General features: G+C 54.3%; 1 protein-coding gene across 1 annotated transcript; it reads left to right on the top strand.

The window, feature by feature from the left end:
• Window positions 1-2,473: 2,473 nt before the first annotated feature.
• Window positions 2,474-25,670, top strand: WNT9B (Wnt family member 9B). The gene is made up of 4 exons (XM_087441887.1): window positions 2,474-2,553; window positions 18,847-19,103; window positions 20,801-21,066; window positions 21,974-25,670. Exons 1-4 carry the CDS (start codon window positions 2,474-2,476, stop codon window positions 22,445-22,447), a joined length of 1,077 nt encoding a protein of 358 aa, XP_087298013.1. The 3' UTR covers window positions 22,448-25,670.
• Window positions 25,671-27,455: the final 1,785 nt, after the last annotated feature.

The following is a 27,455-nucleotide window of genomic DNA, read 5'->3' as shown; positions in this document are numbered from 1 at the left end:
TCTATGCAATGGGGATAACGATTGCCCTAACTTCACAGGGGGTGTGAGACTTCAGCAAAACCATGTGCTGGGCCTGGCACACACACAGAGCTTGGTACACAGGAGCTGCTGTTGAAATTATCAGCAACAGGTGCTGCCACTTGGGCAGTTCTGTGAAGCCCTGTTGACCAGAAAGACAGAAGCAGAACTCTGAAGCCTTCATGGGCAAGCTGGGAGTCATCCCAGCAGGCAGAGACCTGCACAGTTCTAACGTCAAGAGGAAAGAGCCCAAGGGCGGGGTCCACACCGTTGGCTAGTGGGCGTTCAAGAACATCCTTCTGGATGTTTTCTGTGTATCTCACTATCCAGCCACTGATATCTCCATTGAATCTTTGATGCTTCCTCCGACTTCTTTGCATCACAGCCTTAACTGTCAGATGTCAACATGTAACTTTTATGAAATGTTGAAAATGCGGCACTTTGGGAGAATGTGCTCTGCCCTCTTCCCCCACCTTCTCCAGGCACGTGCATGCTTGTGCGTGCTTGTGTATATAGTGTGTGCTTTTGCGCATGAGGACAGGAGGGGCCGCTGGGGTAAGCCCAAGCTGGACCTGGAGTTGCTCCCTCCCCACCTGCCTGCACTCAGGTGCCCATTGGGCATGGCAGGGCCTGGTGGGCACTCTTCCTCCTCTCTGACTCATGCTGGCCCAACTTGGCCCCCCTCCTCTGAACCTCACTGAGCCTGGTTCAGGGTCTTACCAGTGGTGTGCTGGAGCCAGCTCAGACTGGCTTGCAGAGCCAACTGTGCAAATCTCTTCCTAACTCGAGATCAGGGATGACACCACATTGGTAGCTTGAAATCAGCCATGGTGGGAATATTTACAGCCCAGAAATCAGCAAATGATACAAATCAGATACCCGTCCACCCCCCAAAAGCATGTCATCACTCACCAGCACACCTCTGGTCCTGCCTGCAGTTGTAATGACAACCCGATATTGAGTGCCAGCACCTGCCTGGCATTTGGCATCAGTCTTATCTGTACAAAAATCCTGCGAGAGACATTTGTCATCACCTCCATTTCACATCTGGGGTTCATGATTTACGTGATTTGATGCCAGGTCTCTGCCCACCACGCTGGGTTGTGTGCCTCAATAAATAGAACCATGTTATTTGGTAGAGTTGGCAGAATTGTTAAACATCCTTGGTCATCTAATCACTCCACTTGTTTGACAAGGGAACTGAGCTCAGGGAGGTTCGCTATGGCCGGGCGGGGGTGGGGGGGAGCTTCATCACCTAACATGGCAGTTCCCATCTCCCCACCAGTCTCCCAGCCCCTCATCAAGCTGGCATCCACCACAAAGCCAAGGCTGCTGTCTCCTGATGTTCTGCACGCATGGCTGATTGTGGGGGGGAAATTTTCATGCAGATCTTGACATTCAGTGCAAGTTATATTTTGTTTTGCTTGATTCGACCCAGTGTTCAAGACTCTCAGAAACATTTTAAATTTCGCTTGGGTCATTTGTTGTATGTCTCCCTCCCTGACGAGCACCGCCCACTGCCTTGATCACTGCACCTTCGCTGCAGGAATGGGGGGTAAACTTTTACAAAGAACAAGCCAAACAGAGATTCCCAACCTGTGTGACAGAGGTTCTGGCATCTACACACCGTGGAAAGCTGGTTCCTCTTCGGCCTCCCACCTCTACCGCGCTCTACCTGCCCCACTGACCAGAGAATCTGGGTTTTTGTCCCGAGAACGACAGCAGCACTTTGTCAAACGCCCACCGAGGCCCACGCTGTGCGTCTCACCCTGGACACAGTCTCCTGTTTAGAAAGAGGGCTTCCTTTCCCCTCTCCGCTCTGACTAAGGGACCCCCCCAGGACTCCTTTTGCTGGGCAACAGGGTCCCCCAGCCATTAGACGTGGATCTCCCGCTCCGGGAGAGCAGCTCTGCGTCGGGACCCGGCCCCGCCCTCGGTGTCCCGGGACGGGGGCAGAGACCCGCACCCGCCGGGCAGGAGAGCGGACACGACCAGACTCCAGGCGCCTCCTTCCTCCTACGCCCCCCACCGCCTGAACCTCGGGGAAGAGAATCCTGCGCGTCCCTCCCCCGCGCCCGGAGAGGCACAAACTCCCTGGTCCCCGCCTCGGACCCCATCCCCTCCTCTCCAGGCCCCGGGGGTTTCACGTTCCGCCGCCGCACCCTGCGGCAGGCCCGGCGTCAGGTGAGCTCTCACCTGGAGCGGGTGGGACGGGAAGATGGGGGCGGGGCGGGGGCGGGCCCGGGGGGCGGTCCCACCCGCGACGGGGCGGGGCGAGGCCGGCGGGGCCAATGGGGCGGGGGGGCTCGCCGCCCAGGGGGTGCCGTCAGCGCCGCTCCCTCCCGCCGGCCCGCTCCGCCCCGCCCGGGTTTAAAGCCCGGCGGGTGGCTGGTGGCGGCGCTGCGAGCGCTGAGCGGCGCGAGGAGATGCGAGAGGGCGCCGCGCCGCCGGCACCATGCGCCCCGCGCCCGCGCTGGCCCTGGCCGCGCTCTGCCTGCTGGCGCTGCCCGCCGCCGCCGCCGCCGCCTACTTCGGGTCAGTGCCCGCCGCGCCCCCGGCCCGCGCCCTGGCCGCCCGCCTGCCCCTCCACCAGCTGCAGCAGGGCCAACTTTTCCCTCCCGCTGGCCCCGGCCCCGGCGGGATCTCGAACTCAGACCTTAGCCCCCAGGCATCCAGCCCCGCCTCGCGGTCCGAGTTCGCGCCCCGAGCTCTGTCTCTGGCTTCCCCAGCTCAGGCCCCGATCGCACCTTCTAGCGTCCGAGTGTTGAGTCCCCTTCGCCGCCGCCCTTCTCACCCCGCGCTGTCCGAGACTTCATCCCGTTCGCTCCGCCGGGTCTCGCACACCCCAGCCCAAGCTCCCGGACTCTGCATGCGTCTCGGACCCCGGCCCCGTCCGCTCCGACTCGCCCTATCCCTGCCTGTCCAGGTGTCCCTCCCGCGCTCTGATGCCCTCTCCGGATCCTCACTCGGTGCCTGTCTGCCCCTCTCCTGGGTTCTGCCCAGCCGCAGTCCTTGCCTCGGGCTCCCTCCCCATGCCCAGCGGAGCGGAGACCGGAGGGCTGGGAGGATGGGTGGAAGTGGGTTGTTACTGAGGCCGGGGGAGGGGGTCGCGCCGATCCAAGGAGAATGGAGGAAGCCACGGACCGTGGGGAGTGTCAGCTGGAGACGCTGCAGGGAGCTGTCTGCTGGGGAAACCCGACCACGTCTCAGACCTGGCGTCGGGTGACTTCTCAGGATGACGAGAAGAGTGGGAGGGGAGGCGGTGTACATGATTGGGAAAGGAGCATCAGAGCCGGGGTGACATCTGGGGAGAGAGTGGGGTGGGAGCGGGGAGAGTTTGGAGCGCAAGTTACAGGGCAATTGTCCCTCCTTCTCTGACCCTGAATTGCAGGGACTTAGGGTGGGAGATGGGGTCTTGGGTGTGAAGGCAATTTCCTGACCTCCACCCAAAGCCTGCTCCAAATATGTACAGTCTGTTAGTTTAAATCGTGCCACTTTGTGATATTCACCCCAAATCAGGATGAGGTTTACTGTCTGACTACAGCAAAGACAAAAAAAAAAGAACAAAAACAAAAACACCAAGCAAGTGACCTGCCAGAGACTGCTCTGAAGGACCTGCCAGGGAAGGGCATGCAAGAGTCTGAGAGGTCCCGCACAGGCTGGAATAAGGGCTGTGGGCTAATTCCAGGTCATGACCCTGGTTAAAACATGCCTTGCCTCTGGGCAATGGCCTCTCCTGAAATATATGGGGGGGGGGGTGGAGGTGGGGAGGAGGTCAGCCCAACCCCAGCTCCAAGCTCAGCTTGCTGGTGACCTAGGAAGACCACTCAGTCTCTGGGCCTCAGTGACTCCTCTTGTACAAAGAAGGGGCTGCCTTGGTATGACTGAGCCTCTAGATCCCCCCCAAGAGCCATGCACACACATGTCTGTTTCCTGAGGATTTCAGGCTTGAAGGCACTGCTGCTGCCTCAGCAGACAGGATATAATGGTTAGGGCACAGACTCTGCAGTCGATCCCCAACCCTGCCACTTGCTAGCTGTGTGCTCTTGGCCAAGTCACTTAACCTCTCTGTGCCTCAGTTTCTCATCTGTAAAATGAGGATAATAGTGCTTATTTCCTATGAGGGTCACGTGAGTTCATTCTTGTAAAGCACTTAGAACAGGGTGTAGCACATGGTAAATGCTCAACTAATGCTAGTGATGATGATGATGGTGATTCGGGAGACCAGGTGCAGCATCTTGGTGTCCCAGCCCTGACAGGGGTTTCTCAGCTGGAATGGACAGTGCAAGGACAAATGGTACCTGCATCCTCTGGGACACCAGCTCATGTCCATAATTCTTTGTTTGCTTGGGTTTAGGAGTTGAGGTTGGGGTGGGGGCCAGGTGGGGTGGGAGTAGAGGGGCTCTAGGAGGCTGGGACCACCCTGGCTGGTGTGTTTGGAAGAGAAAGGAGTCTGTAGTAGTGCCCAGTGTTAGAATTGGAGGGCTGTGAGCAAGGAGGCAGCCTTGGAAACAAGAGGGGGATGGTGGATTAGGCCTGGGTGAGGGCTGAGTATTGGAGCCATGTATTGGGTCACACGAGTATGGGAGCCTCCTCCTCCAGGTTGTGACCCCGGCTGGGAAGACCTGGCAAATATACTCAAGCCACCACCACCCCAGTCTGGAGTGCAGGACAAATACTCAGAGAATAAGCTAAAATGGAGGCCTTGTGCTGTTATGTGTTTGGTCTCAGAGAACAGACAGGATTCATCCTGAGTTCTCATTGAGGAAGTCCTGTTGTGACCATCAGGCCAGGTTTTCCAGCTTCCTATCAGAATTTGCTCTGTGGAAGGAATCTATATCAGTCTTAGACAATGTAGTGAGAATGCGAGGCAATGTGCCTCTCCCTTCTCCCGGTCATTTGCATTTGAAATCTTATTTCTATTATAAGATGAAATGTTTTAGCATCCCCATAAAAGAAAATTCAAACATCAGGAGGGCAAGTGAGGCCAATCTTCTTGGGGTCTTTGAAATCATAGAATCACAGACTTAAGAGTTGGAAGTGACCCCTGAAAGATCCCTGGTCCAACTCCCTGCTTCAAGCAGGTCATGTATTCCCAATTTTCAGAGGAAGCAACCAGCATCCCCAAACCACAGAGAGCCAGCAACTGCTTCTGGTGCTTTTGCACGAGCCTAGTGCCTCATTCTGTTGATGTTGTTATTAATGTATTAACTAGTATCACAGTTCACAAATCACTTTCTTATACGGCCCCTCTCTCATCTGAGCCTGAGTCATTGTTGAGGTATATAGGATGGGTGTAAATAGTTCCCAAAAGGAAACTGAGGGTCAGAAAGGTTCAGTGACTCACCCTATGTCACACAGCAAGTTAGTGGGAGAGGCAGGATAGAAGCCAGGTCCTGCCCCCAGTCTGGGCTCCTTGCCCTGCAAAGAACAGCCTCCAGAGCTAATACTGTGTGGTCACCAGGGAAGCAGCTGCAAAGGAGCTGCAGAGGGGGTGGGGGTGCAGGGTAGCCCCCTCCCCTGCTTAGTTAACTCTTTGAGACCCTCTTGGCTGTAGTGGGATGGATGAGGCCACAGCATTCTCCTCTGTCCTCAGCAGTGGGACAAAATGCACTGAGTCCTGCTGGGGTTTCAGCAGGACCCCCCTGCTGGGGGGTCATCCCAGAGGATGGCATGATGACAGCAGGATGGGAGGGAGACCAGAAGTCAGGGGCCCAGGTTTGTCCGGGCTCTGGACCACTCTCTGTGTTGTCCACGGTCAAGTCACTTGCCTCCAAGGTCTTTAGCATCTGGAGGCCCTAAGGTACCCTAATAGGCTGGTCCTGGCTTGATGTCTAGGATTACTCAAGAGCTCGTGTTTTGGCTCAGATGGCTTGGGAATTCTGCAAATATTAGCTTTCACAGAGTTTTCTAAATGAACACCACTGTATTATGTGATGAGCTGGGCACATGACAGGCCTTGTCAGCCAATCCAAGCTTTAAGTCATTCCAGTGGCTTTGTAACTAGAAATAGTTCTTGTAGATGCTACTTTTAAAATTGTAGCTGATTTTGATGCTGCTTATTAAATGTGTGACTTGTGCGCTGGTTGGGTTTCTTTCCTATCGGCATGGTACGGAGACGTTTATGGAAGCACAGGCTTTTGAGTCAGCTAGATCTGAGTTTGAATCTTGGCCTCACCTCTTGCTAGCTGTGTGACATTGGGAAAATGTCTTAACCTTACTGAGCTTTGGGTGATGACAATACCCATCCTAAAGGCTGGTGCAAGGCTTAATTGAGACAACGAATGAAAGGGCCTGCTAGGGTGCCTAGCACATACTGAGTGCCTAGGCTCACCCTTGCTGGTTGTTGGGCTGCTAACCATCTTCTTGGGTTGTGGAAGTGCCATCGTTGTGAAGAAGCAAAACACAAGCTTAATTCTTTTCCCCAAATCAACATTACGTACAATACAATGCATGCATTCTAAGTGTACAGTTTGGGTTTTAACAAATGCGCACACCTGTGTAGCCACCACCACATTACTATATGGAACATTTCCATCATCCCAAAGGATCCCTTTGCAGTCAACCCTCCCCCACCAGCTCCTGCTTTCTGTTACTATAGATTAGTTTTGCCTGTCGTAGTTCATATAAATGGAATCACATGATATATAGCCTTTTGTGTCTGAACTCTTTTGCTCAAAATAATGTTTTTGAGATTCATCCATGTTGTTGCTTATATCAGTAGCACATTCCTTTTTACTGCTGAGTAGTATTACATTGTATGGATGTACCACAATTTGTTTATTTGTTCACCACTTGATAGACATTTGGATTGTTTCCAGTTGGGGGCTATTCCAAATAAAGCTGCTATAAACATTCATGTGCACGTCTTTTTGTGGACGTATGTATTTCTTTCTCTTGGATAAATATCTAGGACTGGATTGTTGGATCATATGGTACGTATATGTTTAACTTTATAAGAAACAGCCTAATAGTATTCCACAGTGGTTGTATCATTTTACACAGTAATGTATGAGAGTTGCAATTACTCCATATTCTGGTCAGCTATTGTCAGTCTTACCTTTGGCCATTTTAGTGGGTATGTATTTGTATCTCATTGTGGTGTTAATTCCATTTTTCCATTAATGAATGGTGTGTTGAACATTTTCATGTGCATATTGATCATTTGAAAATCTTTTTCCTTGGGTTATTTGTCTTATTACTGGTTATAAAAGTTCTTTATATATTTTGAATACAAGTGCTTTGTCAGAAAGTATTGGCAATATTTTATCCCCATCTATGGCTTGCCTTTTCATTTTCTTAATGGTGTCTTATGAAGAATAGTAGTTTCTAATTTTGATGAAGTACAATTTTTCAACTCTTTCTTGTACGGCTTGTGCTTTTTTTGTGTTCTGTCCAAGAAGTCTCTGCCTATCAGAGGCGGCAGAGATTTCCTCCTATGTTTTCCTCTAGAAGCTTTATAGCTTTAGCTTTTGCACTTAGGTCTATGATTCTTTTTGAGTTAATTTGTGTGTATGGTGTGAGGTAAGGGTCAAAGTTGATTGTTTCCCATGTGGATGTCCACTTGTTCCAGCACCATTTGTTGAAAAGATGAACCTTTCTCCATTGTCATCTTTGTTACAAATTAACTGATCCAATTATGAAGGCCTATTTCTGGACTCTCTATTCTGTTCTGTTAATCTATGTGTTTATTCCACCCAGTCTTGATTACTCTACCTGTTTAGTGAGTCTTGAAGCCAAGTACTGTCAGTTCTCTGACTGTCCTTCTTTTTCAAAGTTGTTTTGACTACTCTAGGTTCTTTGTATTTCCACATAAATTTGAATGTTAACTTATCGATATCTACAGGAAAGCCAGCTGGGATTGGAATTTGGATAGCATTGAATCTATAAATTGATTTATAGAAGATTGACATTCTAACAATATTGAGTCCACCGGTTTACAAACAGGCCATCTCTCTCTATTTAGGGCTTTTAAAATTTCTTTCAGTGGTGTTTTGTAGTTTTCAGTGTGCACGCCTTGCAAATAATTTAAAAAAATTATTCCTAAGTGTTTTATGTATTTGGATGGTATTGTTTTTATTTAAAAAAACATTTTTAGAAATTGATTGAGTCTTGAGAAAAACAGGGTTGAAGGGAAGAAAGGGTAAAATACATTTTACTGCTTTGGGGTGGTGGATTGCAAGCCAAACATCACTGATAAGAATCATTGTGTTTGGGGAAAGCATTTAGGCAGGCTTGTCCCTGGCTGTGCTATAATTCCTCGAGGAGCTGGGCTTGAGTGTTGGGCTCAGGGTCAAACCAGTCTCCTCCGTGGATGATGGTGGAGTTTCTGAGGCTGAGGAGGGGAAAAAGGACGGGAGGGAAGCAGGGCAGGGGGACTCCTGGGCTGGCATCTCCCAAGGAAGAGAAGCCCTCGTGCCTTCAAGATTATGTGCTCAGGGAGAAGTTGGGCTCCAGAGGAGGTGGGCCAGGTCCTGTGAGGGAGACCCCCACTCTGACATCAGCCTGAATAGGATGGGAGGTGGCCTGAGGCCCTGCTATAGCATAAAGAGCACTGGACTTAGAGTCATACAATCAAGTTCAAATCCTCTATCAACCACTTACTAACTGTGACGCAAGGCAGGTCAGCTGCTCTGACCTCAGTTTGCCCATCTATAAAATGGGCTAATCCTTACCTCCTAGTGTTGCTGTGAGGGTTAAATAAATGTATATAAAAATGCTGCGATGCTATTCATATATAAGGAATCCAAGAAATCTGGTGGTCAGTCTTAGAACATCCCAAGCTAAGAAGTGTCTTTGGTGTCTTTGGTTTTGGTTCCTTCTCTTCATCTTTATTTATCCCAGTGATTGTATAATTCAGAACAAATTGAATCCTTCCTGTGCTCAGTACTTTATGTGCATCATCTCGTTTAACCATTGTGACAGCCCAGGAGGTAGGTGCTGGTATAATTATCCTCATTTACAGGTGAGTGGAGAAAAAGCTTAGAGAGACCAAGTGCCTTGCCCAGAATCACACAGCTAGTGGCTAGCAGCACTGAGGTTTGAATTCCAGTCTGTCAGAATCCAGAGCCGACCTCTACATCCCTGCCTCCCCGGGAACTCTGACCCTCTGAGCCCTCCACTCTGTCAACCACACCCTTCGCTTGGCATACGTCGTAGGCATCTTTCATACTGCATGTCTTAAACTCTTGGTTTGTTACCCAGTTTTTCAGGTGCTCATGTCTCCAATTCATGCATAGGTCCCCTTAGGAAGAGGTCTTGGGAACCTGCTGTTGGCTGAGTCCCCCACAGTCCCCAGCATTGCCTCCTGCTCCACAGGGAATGTCTGGGTGGGCAGTCCCCGCTCCCTTTTACTGGCTCTTCCTCTCCCCCAGAACCTCCTTCTCTGCCCCATCGCGTTTGCTCTTTCATCCACTTATGCTCGGCTCTCTGGAGCACACGCTACTTGGCCACCACCTGGCCTGTCAGGACAGGGACTAGAAGCCAAGCAGAGAGCAGAGACGTGCCCCCATCAGACTCCAGAAGTCAGCCACTCCTGCCTTCCATGGGGATCCTGGTGGCAGCCGAGAGGAGCTGTGGGGTAGGGCAGAGCCCCTCACTGGAGAGATGAAGATTGATGGGTGAGTAGGGGGGAGTCCCAAAGAGCCAGGAGAGACTTAAACAACCATGTTCGGTCTGTCCTAGAAATCCCAAAGAGACTGGTTTTAGGACAAGAGCAGAGAAGGTCTGCTTTCCTGACAGTTACAATCCCTTTGAGGACAGATGTGCTTCAGGATTCAAAATTTTTTGGATTTCAGAAAGGTACTATAATGCATACTGTGTAAAACATAACAAGCCTAGCAGGGTCTAGGGCAGCACCCCGTAACCAGACACTATTATTTTTGCAGAAAACCTCTGCATGTTGGGATAAATAAAGACCATAAATATTCTCACCCTGGTTCAGGTCAGGACTTGTTGCCATATGAGTTCACCACAACCGCACAAAAAACGTGTAGCTGTCCGAGCTTTCTGGAGTTTGGAATTGTGGATAAGGGTTTGTGAACCTGTGGGAAACTCTGAGCAGGTGTCACCACGAGAGGCTGTGCAAGCTGAATTTTAAGGAAAGACTTGGGCCCAGTCTCGGCTGGTCCTCACTGGGATCAAAGGGAGGCTCCGGCTGCCTGGGAACAGCTCGTTCCCAGGATCTGACTTCAGAGGGAACCAGCCTGGATCTCCCAGTCCCCACATCGCAGCACCCCACAGGGGCTGAGTGGGCCAAGGGACTTGGGATCTGACTGACCATGGCCAGGAGGCCCTGAGATCTGGTGTTGGGGAGAGCACGCACCAGCGATTGCAGTCTGGACGCTGGGTAGGGCCTGGCCACAGGCAGGCTCCTCCAGAACCACGCCCTCCCAAAGCCTGCATAGCCTGAGCTTAGGAAGGTCTGGGGGTTAGGTGGCCCCTGCAGGCTGGGAGCAAGGCAGCACGGAGGCCAGTGGAGTGGGGGCAGGTAAGGCTGAGGGAGAGCCTGGAGCTACACTCTCTGCCTGGGTTGGACATCTGAGAGATTTATGCAGCCAGCAGGTGTCTGCTTGGGGTGCAGGATCTGGGCTGGGGACAGGGGGACCTCAGGGGAGACTGTCTGTACAGCCCCAAGGAGGAAGAAGAAAGTGCCAACCACGCAGAACTGATGGTACTATATCCACAAAAGTGGGAGAAGACAAAGAACAAGGATGGTTAGAGTGGGATGGGGCTGGCAAGTAAGGAGGGCTTCCTGGAGGAGGCAGACAAGCATCATAGCGTGCTTTAGAGCTGGATGGGACCTCAGGATCACCTTTCCCATTCCCTGCATTTTTGAATCAAGTGTTGAAAAAGGCAGTGGCTATAAAACAGTCCAGGGGATCCATGAGGGATTTTGGGCTGGAAAAGTCATCCCAGGTGAGATGACAGCGTGAAGAAAGGCATGGAGGTGAGACTGAGTTAGCCATGGCAGAGGACAAAGAGGAGAGTGGCCTGAGGGGAGGGGCCCTCTTCCACAGCCCTGACTGGCTCTGAGTCCAGGACGGTCCAAGGTGGGAAGTTGTTCAGGAGGACCCTGCTGGATTCCTGAGGGAGCCCCTCACAACTTCTTCCGTCCCCTGGGGCTGTGCTGACCACTCTGTCCCTCCCTGGGCATGTTCGGGGAGTGGCTCCTTGGACAGGTTGGGAGGTTCCTGCTGTCCCGGAGCTGAGGGGAGGGGTGTGAGCCATCCCGGGACTGCGAGAGGACAGATGGTGTCTGTGGCGTGGGACATCTCTGCTAGAGCATCTGCAGACAGTGGAGCTGTCCTCATCCCAGAGGGATCACACACAAACCATTCCCCAGGGGCCTGGCTCTTCCAGGGTGCACAGCCCAGCCCGAGCCTGCCTGTCCATGGGGAAGAGGGTGACGACTCAAGAGCCTGCCAAGCTGGTTAGTTGGTCAACTGACCATGGTTAAATGACTCGGCAGAAGTTACGCAGCCCAGGAGCCAGGCTCCCCTGTTTGGGGCAGAGCTGGGTAGCAGTGTCGCTTGCCACGAAGAGATACAGCCTCAGTGACTGCTAACCTTTCCCCACAGTCCCTACCCCGAACCCCCTAAACTGCTCCTCCCTGGGTCAGGGCTGCGCCTGTGAGCCCAGGAAGCTGGGGCAGCCTGTCTTTTCTCAGCTCCCCTCTCCTCTGTCCCTACCCCTCATCACCCCAGGCTCCCCCTTCCTCTCTCTCTTCACAATACCAGAACCTCTCCTTTGATCTTCCTTCTATCTAGCAAAGCATGTTCTCAGGTACTGGTATTGTATCAGACTCCCACACTTTAGTATGAATAGGCAGGCCACTCCTCTAAGTTTTATTTCTGACTTTTGGCTGAAAAGAGACTGAGTTTTATACCAGGAAGAAGTAGCCTTTTAAACAAAGGGTCCTTCTCTCCTTCCTGAGGTCTCACCTCTTAGACTTCCCAGGAGGTCAGAGGAGTCCTGACCGGGCTTCCTTCCCTTCAAACCTACCTGTCTTGTGTTCCTATCGCCCTAGACGTTTGCTGTGGTGATGGCTGGTTTTCTTCCCTGAAGTCTTACACTGAAACTGAAAGCAGAAACCACCGGGTTTAATAGAAGCAGTCAGGAGACTGGGACACAGTCCCAGCCCTGCCACTAACTCAGGGGGTGACCTTGGACAATAAATCTTACATGAACTTCCAGGGCACCAGACAGGTCAAAGCAGAGACCTGCACACTTGGCAAACCTCTTGCCCTCCTGCCTTCCCCCAGAAGCCTCTGGGATACGTCCCAGGAGCCATCAGGGCAAATCCTCCGGACTGGGTGCTCTTGAAGGATTTCTCCAGCCCTAAAATGTAATGATTCAAATGGTGTACATTTGGACCCAGTGGGAACTGGGGGAGATGTTTATAATTCCCGACTGGTGGAGGGGAGGGATTCCTCTGCACAGGAGTGACTTTTGGTACCCTCCGTGGCCACGGTGCCACCGGATCCATGCATGCCGGGACAAAGGCGTCCTCTCCTCAGCTTCAGCCTGAGCCTGAGTGGAGAGAGAGAGAGACAGGAGAGAGGAAGGGGGAAGCATTTCCTCCGCAGATGTTGCACAAGCCACGCTCTAAATACCGGAGATTGTTGAGATGCAAAGCATGCTTGCTGTGTGGGCTGCTTGCTGCCCACTTATCTCGTGAGCACACGTCCTGATGCCATCCTCAGCGGGCAGCCCGTCTGCGGCTGTGAAACAGGAAGCGGAGCTGTTCTAGAAGAGACAAAGCCCACAGCTGGGCCAGGCGCTTTTCTCTCTGAGCCAGGGGTGGGGTGGGGGATGAGGCTCTGGGATGGGCTCCAGGGAGGAGGTGTGATGAGATTCAGTCCTCAGTGTGGGTTCTGAGGTTAGCAGCTGGAGAGGAAAGGAAGGCTGGACGCAGGAGGGGCTGAGGAGAACCCAGACAGGGAGGAGGGAGTGGCCTCCCTCGTTTTGGTCTTCCATGGGAGCCAGGCCTGAGGCTGAAGCTCAGTAAAGTCCTTTATACTGACATTGAAAGGAATGAGTGAGTGAAAGGAGGGCGGGGAGGGAGTTGGAGTAAAGGTAACTGGGAAATGGTAACTGCCCATTTGGCAGGCTGCTCATTAAGGATATCTTGGAGGAGGTGCGAGGCACATTGAATCCTGCAGAGGAGAGAGGAGTCTGCAAGATGAAGGGAAGGATATGCTGGTCAGAGGCATAAACCTTGGGGCCCTCAGACAACAGGAGGAGGGGAGAGAAGCCTGGGGTGGGTGCTGAGGGGCCCCCTCTCTGAAGAAGGACTGTGCGGAGCCACGTGCCCTCTTCCTGGGCCAGGAAGTGCCCTCACTAACTTTCCCCTGCTGGGAAGGGGTGGGTAGTGGAGAGTGTGGGGTAAAGGTGGGGAGTGTGAGTGAGTGACTGTGTGTGTGTGTATGTGTGTGTAGGGGATTTAGTGAGGGCCCGGAGAGGGGGACTGAGATGTTTGAGATGAAAGCACAAAGGGCGCACTCACCATGCAAATGGCCCTGCAGCGGAAGCCTGTTATCGGGAGCATCTAATGGGGTTTTGCAGGGCCAAGGCCAATGCTCCAGGCAGGGCAAGGCTTTCCTGGTTCCCAGGCAGCTGCCTGCAGTTGGCATGGGCCCTGGTGCCAGGCACAGCTCCTGGCCCCTCCAGCTAAGGGTGCAGACACACTGGCGTTACCCGGTGCCCTGGGAACTGCCAGCCTTGTCCGCATTTCCCACCCACTCACCCACCCACTTCCTGGGGCAGCCTCCTCTGGAACCGTCAGACCCTCTCGAGCAGAAACAAGGATGAGGTGGGGGTGAAAAAGAACCTGGAGCACTTGTAGGTGATGGGAAATGCCCTGCACCTGCCAGGTCCTCCCCAGCTAGCTGGGAGTACTCCCTGGAGCTTCCTCCTGCCTCCTTTCCACCCCCAGGCCTCCCACTACAGACAGCACAGGCCTGGCCGTGGTCAGGTTCTCACCCAGGTGGGGCTACGAGTTCTGATCTGGGTCCCTGAGCAGCTACTGATTCTTCCCCAGGGAGCTCGGCTGGTTCCCTTGCTTCTTGGGGTCTGGGAGAGTCTGGGGTACTCCTGAATCCAAGTGAGTTCCCTCCAGACTGAGCTCCTCGAGGGCAAGAGCGTGTCCCAGCACCCAGCACACACCCGGCACATAGTAAGAGCCTCATAAGGACACTTCTCTGGAGCTCACCACGTGCCAGGCACTGTTCTAGGAGCTTTACAAAGGTTACTCATTTAATCCGCGCCACACCCCTGCAAGGTAGGTACTGTGATGGTCTGCATTTTACGGGTGAGGCACAGAGGGGAAAGTGCCTTGCCCAAGGCAGCACAACAGTCAGAGCTGCAGGTGGGATTCGAACCCAGCAGTCTGGCTCCCGTCATGCTCTCCCACTGGTCAATGTGCATTTGTTAGATGGACTGAGCTCAGGGGGTGAGCGGACATCCCTGAGGCCACCAATGAGTGAGGGCAGACCTGGGACCAGACTCCCCAGGCCAGAACAGCCTTGGGGGCCTGAGGTCCGTGGGTCCCCGCACTCCCGCAGGCGTGGGTGATTGTTCCAGGGTGAGCTCCATTTCTTCTCAGGGGTTTGGTGGTCCCTGGGGTCCTGCTGATGGTAGACCAAAGCAGTCTCCTGGGAGTCTTTCCCCAAAGCCTGGGAGAACCTTCTTTTGCTTCCTTCAAAGTCATCCCGGATGGGGCAGCTTTAGCCCACACTGTGGATGGGGTGAACATTAGTATGTATGAAAGGATGCAGGGGCAGGAAGCACCAGGAGTGGACAGAGGAGATCTGGGGGGTGGGGTGTATATGATGAAGTCTTGAGGGGCACCCTTGACTTTTCCCACTCTGAGGGGAGACAAGGTGGCTGGGGTTGCACTGGGGTCAAAGCCGGAAGCACCTCATTGTGTGGGGGTGGGGGCTTCCAGTCTTCTTACCAACCTGACCGCTAAAGGCCATGGACTGAGGGGTGCAGGAAGCAGACATGCACAGGCTGGGGGCAAAGAAGGGGGAGAATGGAGCTGGTCACGTGCGTTGTTGCTTTCTTAATGGGAAAAGAGAAGCTGGAGTTAGCCTTGGGGACCCGTCTGGAAGCAGGAGTGCGGGAGACCAGCTGGGCCAAAGCAGCCGATGAGGGGGTGGTCCCAGGTGGCTCAGGAGCACTTGAGTTGGGGAGGAGACTGAAGGAGCTCTTGTCCCCCAGCCCAGAAAGGCAGTTAACAGGTTCGCAAGTTATCCAACCTCTGCTCTTCAGTTCAGAACACTGGCCATTTGTTTGGCTGATAGCATCTGACCTGACCACGGGGTAGTGTCTTCATTAAAACCCCAAACTTTGTCTGGACTCATTAGCCTAATGAAGCTCACTCGATCTTCTCCGGTTGTACATCTTACTCTCATGGGGCTCAACTAACATGTGAGTAATGGAGACTTTTGCAGAGGGGCCTGGTGGATGGGGCTCTCAGGCCTGGGGTGTCAGAGTATGGTTTCTTCAAGCGGAGGGGATCATGCCCACTGATCCCAAACAGACTGGAATGTGCAATGCCTAGAATTCTTCTGAGGTCCAGGAGAAACCTTCCCGAGGAAATGCTGTGGGATGGGCATGTGTGTGAGAGCTCACTGGCACTGTTTAAGGAACTAAGTTGAGTTGTTTTCTAAATTTGATGTCATGGCACTATTTCTTCAAAGGAAATATGATCCCAAACTGCAACATAGAAAACAAATAAAAGGGAAACTAGATCCTGGAAGGTCCCCCAGCTGTCTTCCCAGGCCCTGTGGGGACCCCCCAGGGCAGTGCCGGGGAGCCCTCTTTGAGAGCAGCCCTGGGCAGACCAGGGCCCAGCGTGGCCTGCGGCTTCTGTGCGGTTGGCTGCCTTTCCTGACCATTAATCTCTACTAAGTGTCATTACCGCTAATAAAATTAACCGACTTTATACTGGACTCCTGGGGCCATCAATCACAGGGTCTATTACATGAAATTAAAGAAAACAGGTGCCTGTGGATGAGGGAAGGGTGTTTGTTGAGCCTGGCTCACAAGTGCAGCCTAGGGCACGCTGCTGCTCCACGGCTGTCAGAAGGTCGTGGTCAGGGGCGGTACCCTAGACAAGTCAACTCCAAGCCCTGACACCGTACCGCAGACAGGAGTGTCTCAAGCAAGAACACAGTTGACCTCAGGAAGACTCTGGGGCCAGGGGCTCAAAAGCTCCCCAAATTCTCCCTCCTACTCTCACCTCTGCTTCTCTCTATGCATTTGATTTGTTCTTTTTCTCTGTTTTTGGACCAGCTTCCTCTTTTTATCTCCTGAGTTAGAGGCCCAGTCACCCAAAGAAAGAAAGAAAGAGAAAGCAAATGTATGCTCTCTTAACTCAAATCCCAAATTCCCAGAGAACGTACTGATTGGCCCAGCTTGGGTCATGTGACCCTCACTAGTCCAATCAACAGGCCAGAGCAGCAAGGTCATGTGTTATAAAAAATGGCCGACATGGTAACCGTATAGATAGAAGGAACAGGTAGGCAGCTAACCCAACATGTTTCTGCAATAGCAGTTTAAAGGGCTTAGTAATAAGCGCTCAAAAAGCAGTAGATAACATAATATAAATTATATATTATATAATATATCTATAATGATATAATAATAGCTATTGTTCTTAAAATGGCATTTGAGACAGGCCTTGAAGGATGTGCAGTCCTGTTGGCCAAAATTCCCATCACTCCTTGCTTGTTCTCTGATCTGTCAAGCAGCTGATACAATTTCTGAAAGCCAGGAACTGTATCAGCAGAAGCTGTCCCTCACACCAGCCCCTGGTGTGGGAGGAGGACATTTAAGGGGCACACAAATGCAGCTCCTGAGCTGCCTTTCACACTGGAAGCCAGTCAGGGCGGGGCCTCCTCAGCTGGAGTTGACATCGGATTCTGCTCTGGACCTGCCAACGGTCAAGCTCGAAGGGTTTCCTGCGAGGCTGTGGGGAGGGGTTTGGATGTAGACCTGGTGGACTGGAAATTTACCCATTTGCCCCCAGATTAATGATTAACAGGTCCCTGCCCTCACCCTGTCTGGGAGGGGAGCCCAGGGCCAGGCTGGGCCAGGAGGAGCCTGATAGCATCTGTCTCTGCTCGGGGGTTTCGGAGATATGTGCCACACTGGGTTGGCTGCACCTGACAGATTTGGAATCTATGGGCACTTTCTGGGGGCACCTGGGGCCTGGCCAGGATGCACACTCTCCCTGGGGCAGACAGAGAGGGTGCGGCATCCAGCCAGATGTCCTGGCTGGGGCAGGTGGCTCCACACAGGAGAGCCATGCCCTTGGCCCCATGGGACATGGGCCTCTCTGGCCACTCAGGACTTGGCCAGGGGGCTTATCTTGGCCAGGGACACATGAGCAGGAGTGACAACTGCCACATCCAAGCAGGAGCTTTGAGAGACGTCGCCTGGTTCCACCTTGTCTCTTTTACCAGCATGTTCCAGAGAGGGGTTGCTTCCTCCAGCCTGGGTCCCAGAATGCCGTATATTCCACACACACTGAGGGCCACCGGGGTACGGGACAGCAAACATTTTGAACTAGGAGAGCATCTTACAGACACTTGTGGGGAGAGGGAAGCTGAGTTCTAATCCTAGCCCCCACCTTGCTGTTGATCTGCCCTATGGCTCGGGCCAGTCGCTGCCTCTTCATAAAACCTTTGTTTCCTCATCTGGGCAAAGAGAAGACTCTGCCCAGGTCAGAGAGTGAAGCATCTTGAAAGAGGAAGGAATTTTGAGAAACTCCAGCTAGCAGGAAGGTGAACCAGCATGTCCCAGGCACTGGTACTTTTCATGTGAGCCTCCCAGAAGCCCCAGGAGGTAGAAAGGATCACTCTCCACTTTCCAGGGGAAAACCAAGCCTTTAAGGTTACACAGCTAGGAAGCAGCATCAGGCTTAGAACCTGGCAGTCTGACTCCAGAATCCATGGACTTTGGGTAGAGTAGAATAAGAAGTCTGGGGCTCGTGGCCTTCAGGTGAATCTCCTTCACCTTCATCCACCCATCTGTCAGTCCGTCCACCCACCTATCCCTTCCTTCCTTCCTTCCTCCCTCCCTCCCTCCCTCTCTCCCTCCCTCTCTCCCTCCCTCCTTCCTTCCTTCCTTCCATCCAACCAGGTATGCCCCAAGCATCTCTTTGTAACAGGCACTGAGTGGCCACATAGTTGAAGATCTACCTGGGAATTTTGGAAGCGAGTTCAGCTGGCATGGGATTATTGGGCAACAGCATAATGTAAAGGAGTGAGGGATATCAGGAACATGGCTGGGGGTCTGCTGTCTACACCCCTCTGCCTGCTCCCTCCTAGGACACGGCTCTCGCCTTGAGGCAGCAGCTGATAGCAAGTGCACTATTTCCCCCAACTTCCCTGATCATCCCAGCTGCCCAGGGAATGTGGTAAACACACAGATCCCCAGGTTCCACTCCGGGCCAATAGAATCAGAATTGCCAAGTATGGATCCTGGGAGTCCATATTTTTAATAAGCACTCCAGATGGTTTTTCTGATTGGGCAGGTTTGGGAAATAGGGTGGGTAAGAAGAGCAGAGACTTCAGCATCTGAAAAACTTGCGTTTGAGATCCTGCACTGGCCCCTGTTACAGGCACCTTGGTTTTCTACTCTGTAAAATGGGGACATAGCCCCATGGGGCTGCCTTCCCTCCCAGAAGGGCAATAAATGAAGCCCCCCAAAAAAGGCCCCCTTCCTCTCACCTGCCCCACGTCCTCAAGGATTGTCATGCTTTGTCTTCCCTGTCACAACCCCCAAGAGTCACTGGTCTCCCTCTCTCGCCCTCTCTAGCCTGACCGGGCGGGAAGTCCTGACACCATTCCCAGGACTGGGCACCGCGGCAGCCCCCGCGCAGGGTGGGGCCCACCTGAAGCAGTGTGACCTGCTGAAGCTGTCCCGCCGGCAGAAGCAGCTCTGTCGACGGGAGCCCGGCCTGGCGGAGACCCTGCAGGAGGCTGCACACCTCAGCCTGCTCGAGTGCCAGTTCCAGTTCCGGCATGAGCGCTGGAACTGCAGCCTGGAGGGGAGGACGGCCCTGCTCAAGAGAGGTAGGGAGGAGGGTGGGGAGGAGGAGGGTGGGGAGGGAAATGGCTGGGCAGGAGGAGGACTGGGGAGGGGGAGCTGGGGAGGGGAGGGCTCAGGAGGGGAGGGCCAGGCAAGAGGAAAGCTGGGCAGGAGGAGGGTGGGGAGGGGCAGGGCTGGGGAGGAGGAGGGCTGGGCAGGAGGAGGGCTGGGGAGGGAGAGGGCTGGGAGGGGGAGGGCTGGGGAGGGGGAGGGCTCGGGAGGGGGAAGGCCGGGCAGGAGGAAGGCTGGGCAGGAGAAGGGTGGGGAGGAGGAGGGCTGGGGAGGAGGCTGCCCTTCCTGCTCCCTTGGCGCCTGTGCCCAGGCCACACTGGCCTTGCGAACCCAGAACAGTCCCAAGTGAGAAGAGTCCTGGGAGTTAATGAGACCCAGCCTTTCCCCCAGTTTTTGGAAGATGGAGGAGCAAGGAAGACACAGGAGGAGAGGAGGCATAGCTCATCCTGGAGGTGCCCACAGATGAGATGGGTGGTTCCTCAGTCCTCTTCCTCAGCTTCTTACACACATACACACACACACACACACACACACACACACACAAAGGTGTAAGAACAGATAAGGATGGAGGGCAATTAACAGTTGGCCAAATAACATGAGACAGGCCCAATTAATTTGTTCACTCATTCACCTGTTTCTTTGTTCATCACACCCATCGATCCATCATTCCCTCCTTCCCTTCCATTCCCATCCCATCTCCCTCCCTCCCTCGCTGCATCCTTCCACGCCTCCTCCCAGCGATCCACTCACTAAGCATCTGGTGAGGTCACAGAGAGCCAGGCACTGTCAGCACAGGACGCTGGAGGCACAGAGCAAGCAAGACCCCGTCTGCCCTCAGAAAGCATACAACCTAAGGGGGAAAACAGGTCATTGTGTGACTCTATCACGAAGCAGCAAGGGGCTTTTATAAGAAGGCAGTGAGGGTATCCCGGAGCAGCAGGCCCCCTTCCAGCCCAGCTGCTCTCCACCACTGGGGAGGGTCTGGGGCAGAGCTGGTGCCATGCTCCAGGGTCACCAGTACCCCAGGCACCTTGGAGAGCAGGCAGGAGGTAGCAAGTTCGTGGGGGAGGCCAGCTTTGGGCCATGCCCCAACAGTGCAAGAGTTGCGATGGTCCCAGAAGTGGGTGGATGTTCAGTCTGGGACAAGTCAGGCAGGAGACCCAAGGTTACTCTGTCACTGGGTCTCCTCCACAGTAGGTAGCAGAGAATGACATGTGAGAGGCATCATGAAGCACAGGAAGCCCATAGGGCATATTTCAGGGGACCAGGGGCCCCGGAAATGGGTTGGTCCAACTTGCTCACACGTTGATGTGCAGTCAAGGTCAATGGTTTAGCCCAGTTTTGCCCTCACCTGGAGCCTGAGTCACTTCTCTCTGCCTTGTGGTGTGCTTATCTGTTCAGCAGAGACACTAACCACTGTCCTGCCACCCTGAGAGTCGGGGCACATACTCCGTGGTGAATTTGAAAGTTCCATTGAAACAGCAACTTGCAGCCTGAGTTTAAGGTGCAGGTGACAAGGAGGCTGCCCTGAGCTATGTCCTCAGGTTCACATGCCCCTCGTCCTGCTCACCACAGCGCTGCCACTGCCCCCTCCTGCCCTCAGATGGGAGCAGGCGGCATCTGAGCCCACTCTCCTCCTCCCTCCCGGATCTCCCGGTGCCCGGCCCAGGTTTCAAGGAGACGGCCTTCCTGTACGCGGTGTCCTCGGCCGCCCTCACGCACACTCTGGCCCGGGCCTGCAGCGCTGGGCGCATGGAGCGCTGCACCTGCGATGACTCTCCGGGCCTGGAAAGCCGGCAGGCCTGGCAGTGGGGCGTGTGCGGTGACAACCTCAAGTACAGCACCAAGTTCCTGAGCAACTTCCTGGGTCCCAAGAGAGGAAGCAAAGACCTGCGAGCACGGGCAGATGCCCACAACACACACGTGGGCATCAAGGTGAGCACATTCCTGGGCGGCCCGAACCCCTTCCCAGCCAGAGTGCAGGGCTGGGGACCTGGGTCTGTAGGAGACACCCGTCCTGGCCCCCAGCACACACACAGAGCTGTCCCAGCATGAACCTCGTTCTTTCAACCAACATTCCTTGGACTTCCACACTGGACCATTACCAGGTCCCAGGAAGTAGGGAAGGGCCCTGGGCCTCATTGGTGGCTGGGCAGCAGATGGGAACCAGGCTTGGGACCAGGACTTGGTAAGGCAGGAACATGTGTGGAGAGGGGTATCCATTCCAAGGACTGGCCTTCCTGGAGGTCCTAGAAACCAACATTGTTTAAAACTGATCTGGTACAACCCCTGCCACTCCTCATTTTACAGATGGGAAGACACAGGAGGCCCAGAGAGGGGAAGGGGCTTAGCTGTGGTCACACAGTAGTGGGAGGACTGGAGGGTAAAAAGTATCTAGGTCGATTGGGATGAGTAAGCTGGATGGGGCTAGTGCTCCAATTCTTTAGGAAATTGAGTTCTGTGTTCTGTATCCTCATCACTGAGTTGGTGTAAACCAGGGCTGCTGTGTTCAGTTGTGCAAGCTGTCTGCTCCACAAGCACCCTGTGCCAACGTGCAGGCACTCACCGAGCAGCTGAGGCTGAGATCCCGCCCACCCTGCTCTCACTGAGGCATGCACATTGGCACAGGACTGCCTCTGGCCAGCAGAAGGGGAGCCTTGGGCTAGTTTGCTCAAAGGTGCCATGTGGGCTAGCTTGAGTCCTATTTGCCCCCCTCATGTGAGCCTTCTACTCTCTCTTTCCCATCCTCTTGACGCTCCCCTGCCAGGGTTGGTGCTCTGGGGCAGGCTTGGGTCATGGGCCCCAGCCTCTGACCACGCCTCCATTCTGCCTCTCCTCGCAGGCCGTGAAGAGTGGCCTCAGGACTACATGTAAGTGCCACGGCGTGTCGGGCTCCTGCGCCGTGCGCACCTGCTGGAAGCAGCTCTCCCCCTTCCGCGAGATGGGCCAGGTGCTGAAGCTGCGTTACGACTCAGCTGTCAAGGTGTCCAGTGCCACCAACGAGGCCTTGGGCCGCCTGGAGCTGTGGGCACCTGCCAGGCCGGGCAGCCCCACCAAGGGCCTGGCCCCCCGACCCGGGGACCTCGTCTACATGGAGGACTCCCCCAGCTTCTGCCGGCCCAGCAAGTACTCGCCGGGCACGGCGGGCAGGGTGTGCTCCCGGGAGGCCAGCTGCAGCAGCCTGTGCTGCGGGCGGGGCTATGACACCCAGAGCCGCCTGGTGGCCTTCTCCTGCCACTGCCAGGTGCAGTGGTGCTGCTACGTGGAGTGCCAGCAGTGCGTGCAGGAGGAGCTCGTGTACACCTGCAAGCATTAGGCCTGCTGCCCAGTGTGCCAGCCGGGAAGCCAGGACCTCCCGCGGCCCCTGGTCAGTTTGAGGCCACCCAGCTGTCCAGCCGGCCCCTCCGGGCAAGTACATACAGCGTGCGTGCACTCACTGATGTACGCACCAGTGCACACCTTCTCCTCTCTCCACCGGGCCTCGGTAACATTTTCCTCCCTCAACACTCAGCAAAGAGAGGTGGGGGCCCCACCCCTGACCCCGAGGATCCCCAGCCTTGTTGAGGACTTGGAGCAGGAGGGCAGAGTAGAAAGGATGTGGAGGGAAATAAGGGAGACCAGGAGGAGGGCAGGACTGAGGGTTTGGAGGGGAGAAAGGGGACATCTCGTCATCTCGAGTGCTGGGTGAGTGGTCTAGAGCCAGCAACAAGTCGGGAGGTGAGCTCTGGGCCAAGAAGGCACAAGGAGGCAGTGTCAGCTGGAAGCAAGGGCTGGAGTCTGGCTGGGATGGATCAGTCCAGGCCTCAGGCCCTGCTCAGGTGGCAGTGAGCCCTGGGGCCATACACCCTCACTACCCTGTGGCTTTGCTGTACGGGAGAAGGGGGAAGGCCAGGTGGAAGGAACCGTTGGTTTGGAGAAAGAAAGGTTTGGGCCTGAGTAGACCCAAGTAGGTTATGTGCCCTGGAGCCCTGTGTCCTTGATTTGGTTTTTAAAATATGCCCGCATGGAGGCTTCACCATTGTCTTGAGAGCTGAGCGGAGGCCAGACAAGCAGGGAGGGCCGGTCCCCAGGGTGGGGCGCAGATAGTTCACCGAGGTTGCACAGGGAGACAGTGACCTCTCCCCATTTTCCCTGTGACATGTAACCTTTAGTCCCAGGCCAGGAGAGGGTGACAGCCCCCTGGTGCCAGGGAGGGACACGGGGAGCTCAGTTTCTGTCTTCCCTTGAGCCCACTTTGGTCAGCTCCCAGTGGCTGGGATCCCCCTGTGAGGCCCCAACACAGCTGACATTCATTACAGGAGAGTTAGTTTATGATTCTGATTCTGGTTACATTTCTACTCTCATAGCTACTCATCTAATTAAGGGTTTTTTTTCCGGGCTGGAGTTATAGGCATAGGAAACTCTTTGCTAAGCCCAGCTCCTTGGGGGCCCCCTTCATTTACTAATGGCCCCCTGCTTTGGCTTTTACCTGAAAATGGAAGTGACTTTACTAATTTCCTCTGATCCTGTGGACATTTCCAGTGCTACCTACCAAGGCTCTGTGTGGGAGGAGCAGAGAGAAACTGGTACACACACACACACACACACAGACACACACATATGCAGGCACACACACCCCTTGGGCCTGCCAGGCTGAGGGTTCCTGTTTAGCAGCACACACCTCTCTGGTGCAGGACCAAGATCTTGCAGGGGTCACTTTGCTGGAGGCTGCGTGCTTCCCCAGAGCAGGGCCCGATGCCAGCCAGGAGGAAGTGACCTCCTTCCGGAAGCTTTTGGCCGCTTTGCCGGCCCCACCGCGCCCTCTGTCAGCTTCCTTTCTCCCTGAACCCAGAGTTGCTGACCCTCTACTGAAACAGGAAACTTCAGGCTCCCTGAGACCTCCAAGGGTGTGCAGGAGCTGCCCTGTCTTCAGTGGATCAGGATGATCCTGCAAGATGCTGGAAGGATCTTTGGCTGCAAAGGCTCTGAGGAGAAGCCAAACTGACCTGAGACCCCTCTCTAGACTGACTCTGCTGACCCAAGCAGCTGGCCCACGTCTTGGCAGGAAGAGCAAAAAGGAGAGAGCACTGGTTTTCTAGTTTCTTCCACTCCTCGACTGCATGGAGACTTTCTCTCTGCCAGCCCCATCCATCTTGCTCCTCTGAGACCGCAGCTCTGCCTCCACTCAGGCTCAGCACTTGGCAAAAGGCGGCGGAGGCCTATCTGGCAGGAAGAGGGGGCCTGACCCACCAACACGGCATCCACATCCCAAGTCCATGACCGTCAGTGCTGGGGTTGCAGGAGGATAAAGGGCAGACTCTGAGGGACCGAGGCCTGGGCTGGCCACTAACATTGACTAGGTCAATGGCATGGGTGCAGGCTCAGAGGGCCCCTCGGCTTGTGGGGTCCTCCCTGTCCAGCCCTCTCCCTCTCTTCTCCTTCCTTGCTCCCACCCCTTTCTCTTCCAGTTGCCCCCATAGGTCCATCTCAGCCCTGCTGGGGCCCCTGGGGACCAGTGACCACTGACCCCTCATTCTACAGCTTTAAGGGAAACACTCACAGGGTATTTTTTGTCTACCTCACATATATAGTATTTAGGGCAAAAGAGAATAATTTATATAGCTAAGATATATGAGAAAATATTTATGTTATTTATATAGTTTCTATATTCCATGGGCAGCACCTGTGGGGTCTGTGTTCTGCCGGAAGCCATCTCTCTGGGGAGATACAGCCTGGCCTGACTGGGGCACCCACTGACCTGGACACCAGGTGACTGGGCAGAAGGTCGCACAGGCTCCCGTGTCCTGTGACCAGGTCTGTCTTGGAGCTGGTGAGCACGCATCCCCTTCATGCATGAGCCCTGGTGGGCTCCATCTGGATCCTCCTTGTGAAGTCTTTGTAAATTCTCTGCTGTTCCGGGTCCCAGGCTCCCTCTTCTGCTCTGGCAAAATTGGCTTGTTCATAATAATAATGACAACAAGGATGACCACACCTTGCATTTGTAAAGCACTTTTGATCTTCGGAAACACTTTTGTCCCTTAAATGTCACTTGATTTCCCCATTATCCCTGTGAGGTAGGTGGGGCCACATTACTGTGCCTATTTCACAGATGCGGCCGAGAGCTGGAGGGCTGTGCTCAAAGTCACGCTGGAGAGGTTCGTTCAATGAACATTTCCTGAACTTCTACGTGGGCCAGGCGCCATGGGGGCTGACTTACCTTGAGCCTGGGAGCCCCAAAGCCTGGATACACCCTGAGCCCAAGAACCCAGGGAAGTGGCTGCTTCCCCGGCTGTGTTTGACCCTGGCCTTTCGGATCTGGATGGCAGATTGGCGTTTTCCCAAGTGGAGTCCTGGGTCTCAGCGGCTGGAACTCCCTGAGAGGCCTGGAGAGACAAGGACCCCTTGGAGGCCATTCCAGGGGCTCCACCATCCGGCTCGCCCTCCTTCTGCCCACGCTCCGAGAGGGTCTGGCTAATCACAGGGCCCCTCCCAGCCCACTGATGGGTTTTGTTTGCTCTCATTTGTGTTTTTCTTTTAAAAATGAATTGTTTCCCATTGGCTTTCTGGCTTGTCTTGTAAAATCAGCTGCGCTGGCAAACCGAGGCTGCATTCCCACCTGGCCACAGTCAGCTAGAGAAAGGGAGCCCTCTCAGACAGGATGCACGGGGCTCCCCAGTTTACCAAGCACCTCCCACCTCGGCCCACCGCGCTCAGGGGTGTTTCAGCCTGGCTCTCGCGGGCACGTCGTGTCTGCCCTCTGGTCCAGATAAGCTCAGCCTCTCCAGTGTCCTCCACTGCCTGGCAAACAGACCAACAGACAGACTCGTGCCAACCCTGAAGATTATTTCTTGCTTTCTAGAGTTTCCTTTCTCAACAACCAGGAACGTCAAATGCTTTTTGTCTCAACACATTTTAGAATTACAATGGGAGCTGTCGTATATCCAGTGTCTGTTCTGTCCACCCATTCAATCAGCGATTATTTAGTGAGCTCCTGCTGAGCTCCGGACACCTCTCTGAGTGCTGGGTGCAGCAGTGAGCAAGCCAGTCCCCGCCTTGTGGGGCTGCCACCCTAGGGGAGGAGAGAGACAGTGAACCAATAAACAACATGTCAGCTATTTGCACCTATTTTGTCTCAATTTATTGCAAGAACCCTGCCTGCTCGATGGACACAGCCATCCCCATCTTGTGGTTAAGGGAACGGAGGTTAGGAAATGTGAGGGCTCCTGAATTCCACCAGGAAGCAGTGGTGTCAGGGCTGGAACATAGAGCCGCTGGCCTCCAAGATATGGACTCTTCCCCCCTTATGCTGCCTCCCCTCAGATGTCAGCAGGTGGGGGATGGATCACCCCATTTTATGGATTCTGGGTAAACTGAGGCCTAGAAGAAGGATGGCGTGTCACCATCCAAGGTGACACGCCAAGTCAGACCAGGCTGGAGCCTGGGTCCCCTCCCAGAGATAAGTGTTTCTAGCGCCCTCATCCCATGGCCAGCAGTGTGGGTTGGGGGCAGGGGGAAGATAAGGCACAGCAGGAGCCTTCAAGGACTATGGTCGCATAGGAGAAATGAGAGGCACGGCCTTGCAATGGTTTGGAGCTCCTCCTCCGGCCACACTACCTTCCCAGCATGCTTTGAGAAGTGCATGTCCTCAACCAGCTGCTGCTCCTGGGGGTCTTGGGGGGAAGGAGGCCCCTTTCTGAGCAAAGGGCTTGTCCCTGCCCCTCCCCAGCTCTTCAGCCCTGCTGGGATCCACACAGGGTCCCCAGGGAGGGAGGCAGAGGGAGGCCCACAGTCCATCCCTGAGGGCACCTACATTTCCACCTGCATGCCTGTCCTAACATGTCCCTTCTGCCCCGTGTTCTGGGGCCTGGAGACCAGCCTGTTCTGAGCAGTGACAGAAGTGTCCACACGCAGTGGCAGGCTCCAGGGTCCCAAGGCATTTCTCACCCGTGTTCTCACTTGAGCCTCACAAGGCAGGCACCCTTCTTCACTTTTTACAAATGGGGAAACTGAGGCACAAAATGGTTGAGTGACTCACTGCAGGCCACACAGCTAAGAAGCAGACCCAGCTCTTTGCCTCCAGACTCTATGTTCTTTCTACCCTACACTGCTTTGAGCTTCCCCCTACCCCCTTTCTCCTAGCCTGCCCTTAAACCAGGTCCCAAACAGGCCCTGGGGCCTCTCCCCCTTAGCCACTGGGTGCACTGCTCTTCCTGGGGATCAGCGCTTGCTGAAACAACCACTATGTGGGTACTGTACCACGGTATCCCCCCTCCCTCTTTAAAAACGTTTAGCCACATTTGCTCTCTCTCTCTGTATACACATATTTATTTTGTTGAGCCATTTGT

Source organism: Ceratotherium simum, chromosome 16 (assembly GCF_057802395.1).
Source record: "Ceratotherium simum simum isolate JZ-2026a chromosome 16, ASM5780239v1, whole genome shotgun sequence".
Taxonomy (NCBI): Eukaryota; Metazoa; Chordata; class Mammalia; order Perissodactyla; family Rhinocerotidae; genus Ceratotherium; species Ceratotherium simum.
The sequence above is the reverse complement of the archived record's forward strand: the minus strand, read 5'-3'. Positions and strand labels throughout refer to the sequence as shown.